The sequence below is a fragment of the Trematomus bernacchii genome, unplaced genomic scaffold, assembly GCF_902827165.1.
Source record: "Trematomus bernacchii unplaced genomic scaffold, fTreBer1.1, whole genome shotgun sequence".
Classification (NCBI taxonomy): domain Eukaryota; kingdom Metazoa; phylum Chordata; class Actinopteri; order Perciformes; family Nototheniidae; genus Trematomus; species Trematomus bernacchii.
The window spans coordinates 14,165,738-14,182,646 of NW_022987828.1; the positions used below are offsets into that span (position 1 = coordinate 14,165,738).

General features: G+C 39.7%; 1 protein-coding gene across 1 annotated transcript in view; it reads right to left on the minus strand.

The window, feature by feature from the left end:
* arid5b (AT-rich interaction domain 5B) overlaps positions 1-16,909 on the minus strand; it is a 77,194-nt gene that overhangs the window by 20,821 nt on the left and 39,464 nt on the right. Inside the window, exon 5 of the mRNA XM_034152222.1 lies at positions 6-178. Within this exon, the coding sequence (XP_034008113.1) occupies positions 6-178 (173 nt within the window). The remainder of the gene's footprint in view (positions 1-5; positions 179-16,909) is intronic.

Here is a 16,909-nt window from a genome sequence, read left to right on the forward strand (position 1 = left end):
CTTACCTTGGTAGTAACTTTGCTTTCCGGACTGCAGAGCTCCAGCGCTGCCACGGCTGCCGACCCCGGGGTGGACCCTGACGACCCTGACGACCCCTGACCCTGAGCCGGGCCCTGGGAGTCCCTCCTCTGAGAGATGGACAGCTTCTTCTTCCGAGGTCGCCCCTTCAGGTTAGGCGCTGAGGGAGAGGAAACGGTGACAATGAGGATAACAATGTGGGTGGAAACATGTGCGATGATCCAGCTATGTGATTAAATCATGACGTGTTTTCACCTCTTTGTTGCCAACATTTGGTTCAATTTGATGTTTTTATCTTTTGAAATAGTATTAACAGGAAAAATAAAAAGGTTTATAGCCAAAAATGCCTGGGAAAATGTTCTGTTAGCTGAGAAGGACGGGGGCTATGACACGAACATTAACAATCAGGGAAAGGAATTTCACAGGCCCGCTAGCCTGTAGCTAATTATTTTTAAACTGGATTAGTGCAACATTGTGCTGAATGGGGTAGCAGGCTGCCAAATTGCTCCAATGTGTTAGCAAACACAATCCTCAAGTTCCCTCTCAGGCTAAAAGAGAAGCTACATTTAAATTCAGACAGATGTATTGTCAAGATTTGAGATAAGGGCGTCGTTACGTCAAGTAATTAGTAAAATACAGTAAATGACAGATGCTGTTTAACCCACAAAACCACAGAAAGGAAAAACACGTTTTTGCTGTGAGAATATTTGTTACATATGCCACAAAAACTGACCACAACAACATATATATTGTCTTGTTTTTTTACAGCAGGACTGTCACAACTGTCATCTCATCATCGCTATAATGAAGAGTTATTTAATACTAAAGCAACTCAGATGTACAGATAATCATGGCTTTATTTCTCTGGTTAGCTCATGTCTTAAAGCTGAACGCTGTTAATTAAAAACACATGAACCTGCCTTATAGGAGTTCTTTGTTTGAAAGGCTGGCAGATATAATTGCTCAGTTCACATTACACACACAATAAAGTATTTAAGACCTCCAAGTCCTTTGTACACCCACGTTTATGTCAACCCGCGACTGTAATGTAACTTCTTGGCAGAGTGCCTTGCATCCACGCAGCAACACAAACAGAGATAAGCTCAAAGGAGAGAGAGAAAGAGAAAAAAAAATAACTTCAAATAATCCAAGTTCAGTCACGTATTTCACAGCGTCAACATTCTTTCTTTCCATCTGCAATGACAATTAAATCACATCCAAGGTTGTTCTGTGCCAAAAGCACTCTGTGATTATTTTTGTCGGATCAAATTCCCATCAGGAAAATTTTACAATAACACTGGAGCTGAATAAAACTAAGAGGCAGTCATTAAAAAGGGTAAAATGATCATAACTCAGCAACCTATCACTTCATGTTGTTATTTTCACAACCGCGATGCTGTGGGGAAACAGTGCAGGGAAAATTCCAAGGACATTTGTTGTGCATTTGTCATCCCTCTGGCACTAAAAAAACAAGTTTTCAACACAGTAATCTTTACTGAGAAAGCACTGGGTGTGTTTTCTTCCGTCAATGTTTTTCTCTCTCTGCTGCTCGCTCTGCCTCTTTGATTCTGCCAATTACTCATTAATGCTGAGAAATTACATAAACCCTATTATTTATTTATATACTCGAGTTTATTTCTGAAGAGAGAGAAACACAAGCACATAATATTCACTGGAAAGACTAATGCCACATATCATAGCATATACAGCCTGGCAATGTTACAGCGTCTGTAGAGAAACCCATCTGTATTTAAACACAAACCAGAAATAGATGCCACATTACAATAAATGTGCTTTTCAACTAAAGTCTGCAGAAAAGTAAGTGATGACAACATGCCAGACATGTACACTGCATATAAAAGAACACATGCAATCACACAAAACTCAAACATTATGTGACATTTGGGAGGTTTGACTCGATGGATATTTATTCTTCAACATGTGACATCAGTTTAAACAAACGACGCAAAGGTCTGAGTGAGGTCACACTCTCAGTGCGGTTCTGTTTTTAGTCCAATCACTAACCCCCCCTGACACCCTACACCGAGTTACATAGCCTGCCTGTCTGTGTACATATTTCATCAGGTGAAATACTGCTGCGTAAGAAAATGCTGCAATTACAGCAAAAACACTGCTGCATAAAACATGGTGACACGACAGCGAGCAGGTTAAAATGCATCCACTTATTGATAAAGGACAAACTTAAACAACATAAGCGGAATATTACTGTAAACTGAGGTGAAATGGTGCATTCATGTACTTTTGTTAACAGAAAAAGGCACACAAAGGGGCGCGTTCACACCGCAGTACTTTTCCCACTTTAGTTCCGATATAGTTCTGAAATGTCGCGTTCACACCAAAAAGAGCCGGAACTCAAATGAGTTCATGAGAACCTTTTTACCCCCTTTTCCGTCCCTGCTAGAGAGCAGGTACTTTCGTGGGAGAAAAAGGTTCCTATGTCTGATTGGCTGGGCGGATTGCAAACCACGCCCCGTAAAACTCCCAAAAAGTTTTGTGAAGCCGCCATTTTATTATCCTCGCATTAGCATTATTAGCATTAGCCCAGCGCAGAAATGCAGAGAGACTAACTTATGGCAACACAAAAGAAAACATGGGAGTGGTGGAGATGAGGAGGTGTCGGCGTTCTGGCGATTTACTCGGAAGGCTTCAGTAGAAGCTGCTGGGAGTCCCAGCAGCTTCTACTGAAGCCAGTCCCCAACTCCGGGGACTTCCGGCCGGGGACTCCGGGTGGCAGTATACGCCGTGAAGTTGTCTGCGGCCTGCCAGTAAACCCAAAGCAGAAGAAGAAGAAGTGACGTCAGCGGCTTCATTTGCATAATCCTCCCTCAGGAACTTATTCCGGTGTGAACGCGATCTGTACTTAGTTCATGAGAACTAAAGAATTCTGATGAACCTTTGTGGGAAAAGTACTGCAGTGTGAAAGCGCCTAAGGTCAGGCGAGCTTTCCAGGCTGCAGAAGTTGAGCAGAAGTGCTGATCTGCTCTCCTCGATGCACAGTTGCATAAGGGAGGAGTCATCAGCTTTAGAATAACACCAAGAAAATCAAACACGGACCAACTCTCTGCAGATTGATTTTTTCTAGAATGGAAACACAGTGTTTTATAGTCTGCAACAAAAAAACAAAGCCAACATCACAAGGTAATGATTTTACAGCACCCAGGGAGATGTGGTATTTTTACCACTCTGTGGGCATTGAGTGTTTTTGTCAATGTACAAAAGAAGAGACAATTTAAGTATACAAGATACTTCCCTCTATAATCCAAAAATGGGCACAATAGTCATGCACCAAAATTGAGTTCTGACCAAGCTGCCAAATAGTTTAGCTTCTCACTGAGTTACTTATTTCTTAGTCTGTCGTTGACATGTCTTGGAGATGAGCCGTGAAGTGACAGGAAGACTCTTTCCACACGCACGCACGCACGCACGCACGCACGCACGCACGCACGCACACGCACACGCACACGCACACGCACACGCACACGCACACGCACACGCACACGCACACACACACACACACACACACACACACACACACACACACACACACACACACACACACAGGTAAGGAGTGTTCCCAGGGGTGTGAATCCATCACGTCTTGTCACAGAGCACAAACCCCCGAGTCACGAAAGTCACAGCGACGTCAGCAGCAAGATGCACAGCCCGACTATTTGATCCCTGAACGCTCGCAGGCGTCAACAGCTTTACAACCCGACTTTGTCTCATAATTCCCCCCTCCTCAGATTCAATTAAATACAGCCCTAATACCTCTGTTTCACTGCCATTCACTTGATGTCAATGATAATGAAAAACTCATTAGAGGCAGCTCAGGAAGGGTTCTGACGCTTCTATGCATCAACAGCGAGGAGCCACAGGGAAACACAACAAAATGGCCTGATTGATTGAGAGGCTGCTGGGAACCGAGAGACATGTCAAGCCGGCTGGAGAATTTAACTGATGGATGCCTCGGTTGATAACGCTCTCTCAAAATTGACTGAGAAAAAAAAGCTCAATATTTACATGTGTTCATTAAACGATTGTCTCTTTGAAAGTGGGGCGGTTGCACAAATCCTCTTTGAATCAGATGGACTGATTATTGCTCTAATGGTGCGCATAGTTTTCGTATTTAATTGGCAAATGGAAATTAAATAAGTACTTGTATTTAATAAGTTTAGCAGTCATCTCATCCTTTCATTTGGAAGTTTGGAAAATGACTGAAATAATCTGTCGCAACTACAGATGGTGTGCAGTGGTTTCTTATTTTTAGCCACGCTAGCGGTTTGGGTTAAGAGACGGTAATTTTGGTTGTTTGGTCGCTCCACCACTTTGGCCAAACTGAAATATCAGGCTGCTGCAACGTTTTGTAAAAATATTCATGTTTCCTCAGAACATGTTTGTTGATTCCCTGACTTTTGCTTAAGTAACAACATGAGGTAGTGCGAGAGAGTTTGGTTCAGATATTCATGTTTCTTTAGATATAAACAGTTATCTGGATATACTCTGACAACTCAGTATAAGGTCTTTATTTACGTATAAATAATAAACAAAAAGGTTTTCCAGGTACATTTCCTGTCATTTTTGTCTAGTGCTATCAGGAACTCATATCAGGCTAATATGCTAATCTAAGATATAACATGTTAGCATTTATGTCAAAAACTCAACCGGTGCAGCCCCGCAGAACGGCTAGCATGACTCATATTCTTGTTAAATTGTAAAAAAATGAAGGACAGCAGGGACTGATATTTAGCATCGTCTCAGTAATCAAATTATGTAAATTAGTCTGTTAATCGTTTAATGGGAATTCATAAAGGTCAGGCTGAAATAAATCGCTTATAAAGTTGAGTGTAAAAGTTACTAATGACAGAAAACATCATATTATAAAACCTGCTGAGCTATTAAAAAAACCCATTTATTCAATCAGGAGTATTTAAAATAGGATCATCTAAGAGTTGTTCTCCTCTTTTCAGATGAACTCTGACTGATCTATCTATCTGCCCTTTCTTCAGATGAAACCCCCACTCGAAGTCTTAATTCAGCAGTTGAACTTCAACTTCCTCTCTCTATAATGAGGTCCAAGTTCAGGCTGAGAAGTGAGGGAGGAGGAGGAGGAGGGTGAGTGAGTATGACTAGAACAAGTGGAAGGTGAAAAACATGTTTTGACATACTTTGTCGTCTCACTTGGTTGCAAATTCACTGAAGGCCTGACACCCCCTGGGCAATTATCAGCTAAACTCGCTGCCAAAGGTAACATTCATGTTGCAATACATGGCCTTGTCTGTACAGTATGACCCTGAGGACATAAAAGAATCCAAAACAATACAGTAAATATGTTTTTTATGTCAACAAGTGGTGTCTCACCGAGGATACAAATGAAAGAGGGAGGAGGCCAAAAGGGCAGGGGAATAAAATAATTCTGTGAATAAATGTTGAAACACATACCATTTATTTAGAGCAAATAAAGTAAGTGTTAATAACCTTTAAGCAGCACATAGATATTGACAAGTAGATTTACAATCCACACTGTCTTAATCAATATGAACTCTCCAAGAGACAGTCAATTTAAAAGCTGTCCGTAATGAGTTACATGGTAAAAGGGCAGATTACTTAAATGATTTTTTAATCAAACACAGTGTAAAATCTTCTGTAAAACACAATACGAGTCAGACCACGTGACCAAAGCTGCAGCACGGACAAGTTTCCACGCAGGTGAGGTGAACCCTCCCCTGGGACGGTTGTTTAAATGAAACTCTACCTGGGAATACGCCCACGCACAGACACAAAAAAAAAAAGGTCACTCAGTTCTAGCATACAGGGTTACAGTGGTGGAAATGTACAGCCAGTCATAAAACATTAGGCACCGTGACGGACGGTTTTTTAAACTCTCCGAGCAGATGCATTTTCATGTATGGAAAAAAAAAAGGTTCTGGTAATGAAACATTACCGCGGTTTAAAAAAAGGGAACATTGGAGATGGAAAACAGAAGCAGAGTTTCAAATTAGATTGAAACCGGAAAAAAAAAAGCACTGATAGACTATGATTCACGAGATGCTACATATGATTCATAAGGAACAATAACAGCTCCTGCTAGAATACAAAAAGAAGAAATACAATCTAACAAATAAAGAAGGAAAACCAGGATACAAAACAGCTCTCAACATACAGACTTGAATCTATAGAGCAGCAGAGCTTTAAACGTGCGATCAGTGGAGTGATATTACACTTTGGTGGAACATTTTAACTCCACTGGAGGCACCGTGATGTGACAAGGGAGCTCCAAAGCAGCAAGGCAGCAGTACCAGAGAGAATATGAAAAAGGGAAGTGATGACTGATTCCTCCGCCGGCAGTGACAGGCGACGGCGCGTCTTCGCGATACATCAAAGAGCTCAGAGGCTGGAGAGATTTCAAGAGTTTCTGATCAAGGACGCCTTGTTTCTGTTTTCTGACCACAGCTTTGGGGAGACAACTGGAACTCAAGTTTCTGTGTCTCTCACGCTCCTTTCTGAGTAAATATTGTGTCTGGTGTTTTCTAGGTTTATTGAGCAAGGTTTTCTTGCGCAAAATATCAAGAAAACAAGATGCGAAGTGGAATATGTATCACCTGAACACAGTACATATCCTACCAACTAAATGTATTTGAGTTACTAGAATTGAATTGCCATAATATGAATAGTAGGTTAGAGAACAGAGTTCAATCATCTATGTTGTATTTAATGATGAAATCCAAATATTTAAGGGACATTTTTATTATTTTCTCAATACTTCTGACAATAACAGCATTGCACTCGTTGCCTTATTTCCAGAGATTCAGGAAACAGGAATCTGGTAAAACATTTTGAAATGGGTCAAGCATCAAACCTTTTAAAAATAACCTTAGATTTTACATTAATACGATATTTTTATAAGCAAAAACACCTACTTTAGTTCAAACTCAGAAAGCTTTCCCTATTTCCTAAATCTCTCCAATTGACAACTCTGCAACTCCAAAGAGATGTTCAGGTTTTTCCATATTAATATCACAAATGTATCTCACAATTATAATCATTTTTGTTAGATTTAAGGAAGACGCCAGGACACACCATTATTGTTATTTTCTATTCTCCAGGTAAATAGCTCCCAGGGGAGACGTTGACCTCTATCAGTGCTGTTGAGCTGTAATTTCACGAGTCTTTCCTCATTTTGTTGTATCATGCATAAACACGAGGATGCACACAGGGGACTACAGATGGCAGTAATGTGCCAGGAAATGGATCAATGTCTCAACAAAGGCAAGGAAGAAGAAGACTAGAAGCTAGTCAACATGGATGTAAACAAAGGCAGGGATTTGATGTATCTGAAAAGAAACAACCAGAGACTAGCAGAGAGCATTAAGCACTTCCTCTTCTCTATCATGTTAGTGCTGACTGTGTCCACCTTCATTTTGAATGCACTAATATCAAACATTTCTGACGGGCTCATAATTCTCACTTTGTCACATCTGACAGTTATTCCTCTGTTCCTGTGCTCGAGGCACGTTTCCGAGCACAGTCATCTGAGACACACTGACAGCACACAAAAGAAATCAAATGAACGGTAATACTTCAAGTATCTCTATCACTGCAATCATCAGAAATTACACAATGCTCCCACAGTGAAACAGAGCGTGTGGGTGGACAGAGTACACTGTTTTTTATTAATCATCAAAACCTCCGTAGGTTGATAGATGAAGTGTTAATTAATTCCTCATGATTATACAGAGGCAGATCATCATTAATAAACTGCATAACATTTCACAGACGAGTACAGTGTTACATATTAGGTCAACCTCAGGGGGTTTAAACTCAATAACACTGAAATATATGTGTTATTTTCTGTTTTTCCGCCCGTGAAGGCAACACAAGAAGATATTTGTGCAGTGCTGTGGCTGAGAGCTATTCTGAATTTAATGAGGAATGCATTTGGCTGGTTCTTAGGCATGACAATAGATACTGGTTACTGTTATTACACAAACACAGCCTCACCTTGCAGTATAACACAGGGAGAGACGAGCGAGGGAAGAGAGCAGTAACAGAATCACAGAGACAGACAAATGAGGGGAAAAGCGGTAAACACCACCGAGCACTGAGAGCGACAATTTAAATATTTCACCGGTTTTCAGAGTCAGTGTATTTTTGGAGAGAACACCTGTGTAAGGAAGTATTTTCCCAACTACTAACACATAAAAACACTGTAAACAAGGCTATGCGCCTGAGTGCAGGGAAAGGATTAGTCCGGCTTGTTTCTAAAGAGCTCTAAGAACTGCCCCCCCGAGGTGCAGCTCATCCGCATAGCATCATCCACTTAGCACATATTATAATGATATTTGTTCGCTTTACATATCTCGTCGACTTAATTTGCTCAGATTGTGAAATATCTGATATTTTTCTACCTCAATAGATTCTTTTGTCACTTATGCACTGTATTGTATTTTGTATTATTCTTTTTAAGCTTGTTTTATTTGTATTCTCTTGGGTTTAGTGTCTGTTTTAAATGTCATTTTTGAATTGCCTTGTGTTGAAATGTGCTATATCGATAAACTTGCCTTGCGTAGTGATTACATTACATTACATTACATTACATTACATTAGATTACATTACATTGCATTTAGCTGACGCTTTTATCCAAAGCGACTTACAATAAGTGCATTCGACCAACAAGATACAAACTTGAAGAAAACAGAATCATCATAAGTACATCAGGTTTCATAGAGCCAAAACATTTCAAGTGCTACTCAACTAGCTTTAGATAAGCCAGTCCATTATTAGTATATAAGTGCTTTGTTAGAAATTCTTGATGCCTCACGTTGTAAAATTACATTTAAAAACAGCAGTATTTTTTTGAAAGAGAAATAAGCTTAAAATATAGTATAATATGTTTTTGCATATACAGCAGATACGGAGCGACATCTCCATCAAATGCTCAGGGAAATATCTGTCTCTGAAGTTGCTAAATACTACAACACGTTAGCCTTCTTCCTGCTACAAAGTGTGTCAGCTGTTTGCCGCTGAGCAGGTGAACAGGAAGAGGAAAACAGCTGCTTCTTGAAACTAGGTTAATAACAATGGTTAGAGTAAAAGAAAACAGTAAAGCTGTGTGTAGTAAAACACGTTGAATGACGGTAAAATGCCACAGGAGCTTTGCTGGGTACTAATAATAATCTCTGTGAATGTGTCACTACTAACGATCCCTTTTCCATTTGACATAGTCTTCTGATATATTGTTAATATGAAAACAACGAGCACAGTTGAACAAATATCATTGATTACCTGTGGATTATTCAGAGTACACACAATATCATAGACCTCTATTGTCTTGGGATGGAAACAGATACCTTTAAACAAATGAAACACACACTATCCCCATGCTTAGAAACCACTAGTAAGCAAATACGATCCTTAGATTAGATCAAACGGTCTAATAAAAACAAATGTGTTCGGTATGAATGGATGTAATTGTATCGGCTCTTAAAGACATGTTAGATCTTCTGGCTCGAGGAGATTTCCCCCAGATCTCCTCTCCTCTGACATCCTCTTCCACTCTGTTTCCCAGACCCATCATTACCTATACAAACAGTGCATTATATCAGCTATAGTCTGTTTTCATTTTCCACAAAGCCCATTCCCTTTAGCCGTGTGACTGACAGCTGTGTGTGAGCGTGCATCATTATCTCCTTCACAGAGCCTGTCTGTAGTGTAGCCTGTGGCAGACCTCAGTCTCGCAGTATAAGAAATGACTTCGCTTTCCACGATGCGCCGCGCTTTTTGCATCTGCAGGTGCGCCACACATTAAATGAGCCAATGGGATGTAGGTAAGCTGTTTGTCCCGCGCGTCTGGAACTACATGCATGTAAAATCAGGTACTAATAAGTTCATTAGATTCAGCTGGCGGAAGACGAGGCATAATGAAAGACAGCGCTGTGTTCCTGTTCCTGGAAACAGGGGTCATTGCGGCCAATAAACCGTATGGGGGGAAAATGAATATAAATAAAATGAATGTAAAATGCATCATTATAGAGGACTGGAAGCACAAACATAAAAACACCAGACACTATCTTTTCTTTGTCCTATTAACTCCTTATATTATGCTTTATTGTACTGTACTTATACACAGGCGCAGTCAAACGTTAGGAGGAATACTAATTCACTTCCATCTTTCATTTGAGTTTGCTTGAGGATTAAAATGCCAGTCATGTCTTAAGTTTAAGTCTGAGGTTTCAGTCTGCTAATAAGATCCACAATACAGCGTCTATGCTAATGCCTGGGTAGATAGTGCGCAGTAGATAAATCATGTTTATAGATTGATGTCCTCCTCTATGGCCTCTGTGAAAATAGCAAGATTGCTTCCAATTGCATCTAAATATGAGCTTTATGCATGCAAACACGCTGCATAATAAAATACTGCGTGCATGGAAATGGAATAAAGAGTCTCGCTTGGCGTTTTAAACTACAGCCGCTATTATCTGCTGGTATTTATTATAATATGTGACAATACTGTAAAAAAAAAAGAACGCTGCTTCTTTGTGTTAATCCTGACAATTTGTCAACTATAAATCCAGCGGCACTGGGAGAGACACATCAATTCAAAGTGAAATCAATTCTATTCCCCTCCTTCCTCCGCCTCTTTCTTATTTTCTTTATTTCTCCCACTCTCCTGCTATCTATTTCTCGTTCCTTTTCTCTAACAACTATGTGAGCGGCAGTAAATGTAATTACAAAAGGGTGGGGTTGAGGGGAAAGTGTGTGTATGGGGGGGGGGGGGTGATTGCTATGCATGCACAACAAAACGTTAAACATTAAAAAGCTATTATCAGAAAAGGGAAGGTTTTGGCAGATATATGGCGGAGGGCAGCTCCCGCCATATGTTTGTTGAGACGGGGACAACAAGTCAGGTAGTAATTATCAATCATCATCAGGAGAACCTGTCAAACCGATAGGATGGGCACGCTCTGACTAGCGTTGCCATGGAGACAAGCCCACATCTCAGCAAGTGTGTGTTTACCAGGAAATTAAAAATACTCTCCCATATTTTAATCACCCATTTATTATATCGTGTAAATGGTTTCTTTAAGTTGCTTCAACTTAGAGCACAGTTCAATTGAATATGTGTGTTTGCAAGTGCAGTGTGTACTGTACATGTGTGTGTACGTTTGTGTACTTTAAGGATTTACTGCCAAGCCAAACTAGGGAGAGATTTTTCAGGGGTAAAGTTGAGAATCATTTTGGTTGTGGTTTATGGTTTTTGGTTTTACACCCATTGCCTTGCCTTCTGGATCAGGCATGTTAGGGGTTACAATTAGCAGATGGGTATGTAAATGGAATATTCTCATAAACGATAAACGTGTGTTTGTGTACATACATTATGTATTTGGCATTTCTGCGAGCATACTGTTGCTGTCGTACACAGACTCTCCATTTAGACTGTCCCTGTTCACATACCTCCGCCGAGGAAAGAGGACATACTCCCAAACTACAGAGGCTTTGTCAGTTTTAATTTTACATATTCCTCTTTTGCATGAACTACTTTTACATACGCCAGATGCTTTCAAATCAAATTTCACTCCTTGTTATTCAAAGGAGTGATACTATTTTGAGAACAGTGCGCATTAAGTGTGACTCTTTACAGATTCACACATGAGGAATGTATCTGGAACGTTTCCAAATGTTTCTAACGACAATGTTGCTTTCAGATGACAATCAATTTCCATGTGACCTCAATCCATTTCCCTTCCAGGAATCAGGATTATTTTCACTTAAAACGCGCTCTGGAAATTAAATACATAAGCAAGTAAACATGAAAGCAATTTAGAGGGGAAATGGTGTAAGTGCTGTATGAATTTTGCTGCTTTATTATGGCAGTCATTTGGAGGAAAAAAAGGGTTGTGTTCTTAATTCATTATTTGTGCGCCGTTGTGCATGCTCCCCCTGGGGAGAAGCAACATTACTCTTTCATCAGATCAAATGAAGCGAAGCCGTGCCGTTCCAGGAAGAGCCAATTAAACTGTTCAAAGAAGTTTATTATTGCGACGGATTATGAAATCATTCTCATCGGATTCATTGGGGTGTGTGTTTCGGCAGGGGTGTGAATGTGTGTACTTTACCACTGCGCAAACTCATAAAAAAAGGCTGTCGACTCAAGCTTTCCATTTGCAGAGTAAATAGAAAATGATGGAACGAAGTCACAGTGTCACATGTTTTACAAGATCATTTTTACAAAACCATATAGTCAGAATAAGCTGTAATTATGGGGAGGAAATACTTTTTCACTCTGTTGGCCTCATGTGATCGCCTCATGATGGTACCCTTGCCTGTTAAGTACTTATTAACACACATCACATTCGAGACATGGCTGGGTTCAAGCTTAACCCGGATCCACTGACCGACACTCACACTGAGGAATGCAATGACCTCTGACCCCCAGGAACTTCATAATATCACCCAGTATTTAGCTCAAACCACACGCACAAGAGAAAAACTCTTTGGCTAAAATCCAACAACGAACAATATCTTTCTCTGTGTGTATTTACTCCGATAATCTATCTTTGCTGTCAAGAAAAAATAAACAAAAGCACGACAACACAAAACAGGCTGTACATATCCGACAAGTAAACAAGCCACTTTAGCTTTTACGTGCTTGTGCCCAAAGTCTTGGAAGTAGCTCTTAATGACTATTGTTTCCGGGGAAAGGACATCTAATATTTCAAAGAAATGTTAGGAGCACACAGAGGGACTGTCCCAAATACACACTCTGTTTTTTGAAAGAGTGCCAAATGTAAAAACATAGTCAAAGTTACATAATGTGGAGGATTTGCTATAAAAAAAACGGGATAACCTTCAAACACTTCCACATCATTGATACTGACAGACTGCAGCAACAACTCAGTAGGACCGCAGCTTTAAAAATACAGTATTTCAATTTGGCTTTTAGAGAGAGAAAGGGAGAGATAAAGGGAGGGACTGTTGGGGGGGGGAGAGAGAGAGGGGAGGGGGAGATGAAAGGGAGCAGTGGATAAGCTTCAAGGCTTATCCTATTCATTACTAGAGGAAAAAAATAAATCACAGCATCGACCTATAAATAAATGAATGCCAGGATAAACACGAGGCCCATACATCAATAAAACATATGTATTCTAATAGATCACGCTCTAGTTACACTAGATGGGATTGAGTCCGCCAATGAGCCCAATCATAGGGACTCTATCATTTTGAGAAGCTACACAGCATTAAGCCAGGGTGATTATAAATAATCGTCATTCCCATAACAAAATGGGCCAATGCATACTTTTATCCTTCCTTGTTTATGGGGTGAATTTAATTGTATTTTACGGAGTTTATTTTCCGATGATCTAGAAATAACTTGAAGAACAAAACAAGCTTTCCTTGACTTTTCAGTAGTTGCGTATTCCGAGAAATACAACTTTTTATGATAAATGTTTAAAGCAGCTGCCAGTAGTGAACCTGTAGGCGTTTTTTCCCCCCACCAAAAAAAAAGTCTGAGTCATATTGAAAGAAGAAAACCTGAAAAACATCCACCACAATCACTTAATCCTCACTTTGCTGCAGTCATGTAAGAGCGGGGTTACAATGATTTTTGACGTCACTTAAATTACACAAGCTCCTTTAGGGAATAACAAGCAGCAACAAGTCTGTACCTGCAGACATGTGAAAGATGCTTGACACTTAACCCAGAAACGCTTGAGCTGCTCCTACACAGGCCTCACAGGCAGAGACAGACTTTGTAAACAGCGTCTACAGTTACACTGATGAGTCAGAATCCAGGTTGCAACATGCTGCTCCGTCATTTTTATTACGGACATTCAGGAGGTGTAGCACAACTCACATCTGGCATTTTGTGAAAATATGACTCTTAATATGCCGTGCTCTCCAGCTCCACCATGTCTCTTTATCATGTAAATCATAATCTTGCTTGATTTAAAACATGCTCGCCAACAGTGGCTCTTCCACGTTTGACAAGTGTATTAATGGAATAATCATCCGAGCCATTATGAATGAGGTCAGGCCGGCATGGTCAGTTTGAGTGTAAAGTAATTAATAACATGCCGCCGCGGTTTAGCAGCAGTTTTAAATTACAAAACTGCGTTGAAAACAAAAAATGTTCACACGTTGGTCGATATTTTGATCTCCATGCCTGATAATGACCTGTCAAGTTATTTCAAGCCGTAGTCGTTGATCACTTTGTGACTTTTAGGGAGCTATGTTTCCTACCAAATCACTCTTACACAATATACTCTTTTGATTAATTTCATATATTGTACTTTGTTGTGAAAATAAACATGCAGAAATACATTTTAAAAAAGTACTTTAAATGATCATTCACAGAGAAGATTTGAGACAAGGTCATTCAATGTTAACATCTTGTGATAGTTGCAAGCAGTAGCAAGTCTAAAAACTCTAAGAACGTGGTGCGTTCAAGGACACTACGTCATCCAATGTTTGAAAACACATTCTTTAAAGTTTTGACTACCCTGAAGAAAAACCACACATTGAGCAAGATTACTGTGAATTTGATGGTGGCTTTCATTAAAAATGGTTCTCACATCTGGGATTTCTGAGTTTCTGCAAATGCAGCAACAGGAAGAGATTTCAAAACACTCACAGCTGCAATAACTTGTGATGATGGTGTGATAATGAAAAGGTGACTACATTTCCACTGTGATGTATCACCAATATAAAGAGATTATATGTGACTGCAAACAGATGTTCACACTGTAGAGAAAATATCATCCTGAAAGATATGTAATCACTAGAATAAAAAGGTATTCAAGGTCTTCAGTTTGGTTTCCAGAGAAAATTAAATGTGTAAATGCTATTTCCTGTACTTAACATGGTTATATAAATCTTAAAAAAAACACATTTTCATCACATTTTGAATATCCTGCTTTCGAAATTATCTAATCTTATTAAAAGGAAAAAACAGAAATGCTTTATACATTATCCCTCCTTGAAATCATATGATACTGTGGGGAATTACATAAAAAAAAGCGTTGTCCTTTCCTGCCGTATCTAATATTTGATGTTTGAATGATCAATCTAAGTGTCTTTTAAGAAAAATATAGATTTTTATAAAAATGTCTAAAGAATATTGTTTGTTTGTTTGTTTTGAAACATGCTGAGGAGGTTGCGACATATTTTCAGCCTACAGTAGTGACTGCCTCTGAGGCATATATCTGCATATCAGAGGAAACAGAACATGTAGCCTGAGAGGCAAAACCCAGGGCAAAGACAAATAGCAAATCACTCACTGCTGCTCCTGAGCTTATAGCTGTTAGCGCTCAGTTACATACCATTAAAAGCCACTTTCATAAGTGCATCAACACCTGACTGCTCTCATCTGGATCTGACCGCGGACCATTTGAATTGGTTTTAGTTAGGAAATAAAACTGAAACTGGTAAAGTGGGTGAGACAAAAATAGGAAGACTTGTTGCTATAACTGAAGTGAAGGAGTAAACATGTGTGTTCTTACTTCCTCTAGTAGTCAATAATCATTGACCAGCTTTGCTCTCTGTGAAACCTTTGCTCTGTAAATAACACGTACAGACTTCTGAAAAGCTTCCTGCCAGATGCTTATTTATCTCTGCGCTGTTTGCTAAAAATAGATAAGCAGCAATGCAAGGCAATATGTGTAGAGCTCGTGTGTTGCTGCTGATGACATAATAGGGATAATCAAGAAGATTGTGCCTTATTCAGCCCAAGAGTCCTGCTAATGCTGCTGATGCCAATGGAAGTGAGTGCTTTTAGTTAAAATAGCACTGCGGCATCAATTCTGCCTGTGCATACCATAAATAATAAAGCAATACATAAAACACATCCTGCTCATCGTATTTTAAGGCTAGTCACATTGCATGACATGTTAATTTATGCTGTGTATAACCCTATATCATTCATATAATATGCATCTTTCATTCCTTGTATAAACATCCTTTTACAGATAAGTAAGGATATGACTATGTAGTGTTTGCGTTGGCTTCCAGCAGATGCTCCCTTTACTGTCATAGAGTCCATGTCCTCATTCTGACATGTGACTATACAGCGACAACATGTGCTCTTTTCTCCTCTAAATGTCTCCTCTGTATACCATCGACATATGGACGATGAAAAATTCATGGGCTGGTGGTTAACACAAATCAGCAGAGGAGAAGGGAAAACATGAGCTTAGCAAGCAGTTTGCCTATTACATTAACAGACGGCGCTGTCATGGGACGATATTGGCGTATGCATATTACATCTAATCTGATCCCATGTTTAGAGAGCGAGCGAGAAAGTGGTTCAAGTTGTGGAAACAATGACATCATGCTGTACGATCCTCTGGCGACCCAACCCAATCAGGGAAGCAGGAATGAATGTTTTTAAAAGATGTTATCCTAAAGTACAGGTTTCACATTTGTGCATGTTTACTGCTTTTCAGATTTTTCCTTTTCCTCATCTCTCCGACTTCAGTGAAGAATTTCAGTATCAGTTTCACAAAGAGAGCGAGTAAGTGAACAGGAAATGTATTTTTTCTGTCAAACACAGATGCAACTTACTCAGGCAGGCAGAAACTCCCTTATAAATACACACAAAGCAGCCACAGATGTGCTAACCTAGCACACACATGCACCACATTACAAAAATAGTACTTTATGATCAGTGCATCTGGACAATGTTAATATATCGAGGCATTGAATTGTTGTTGTACTCCTCTCGCCCTGGAGGATTACAGAAAAAAGGATTCCAAAGGATTGCACTGAAAATGTTTCTTCTTAATAAAAATCAAACCGAGAGTGAGAGATATTTCAAACAAAACACACTGAGCGGTGCATGAAATATATATTTTCTGAGCCAAGTAGAGAGACCTG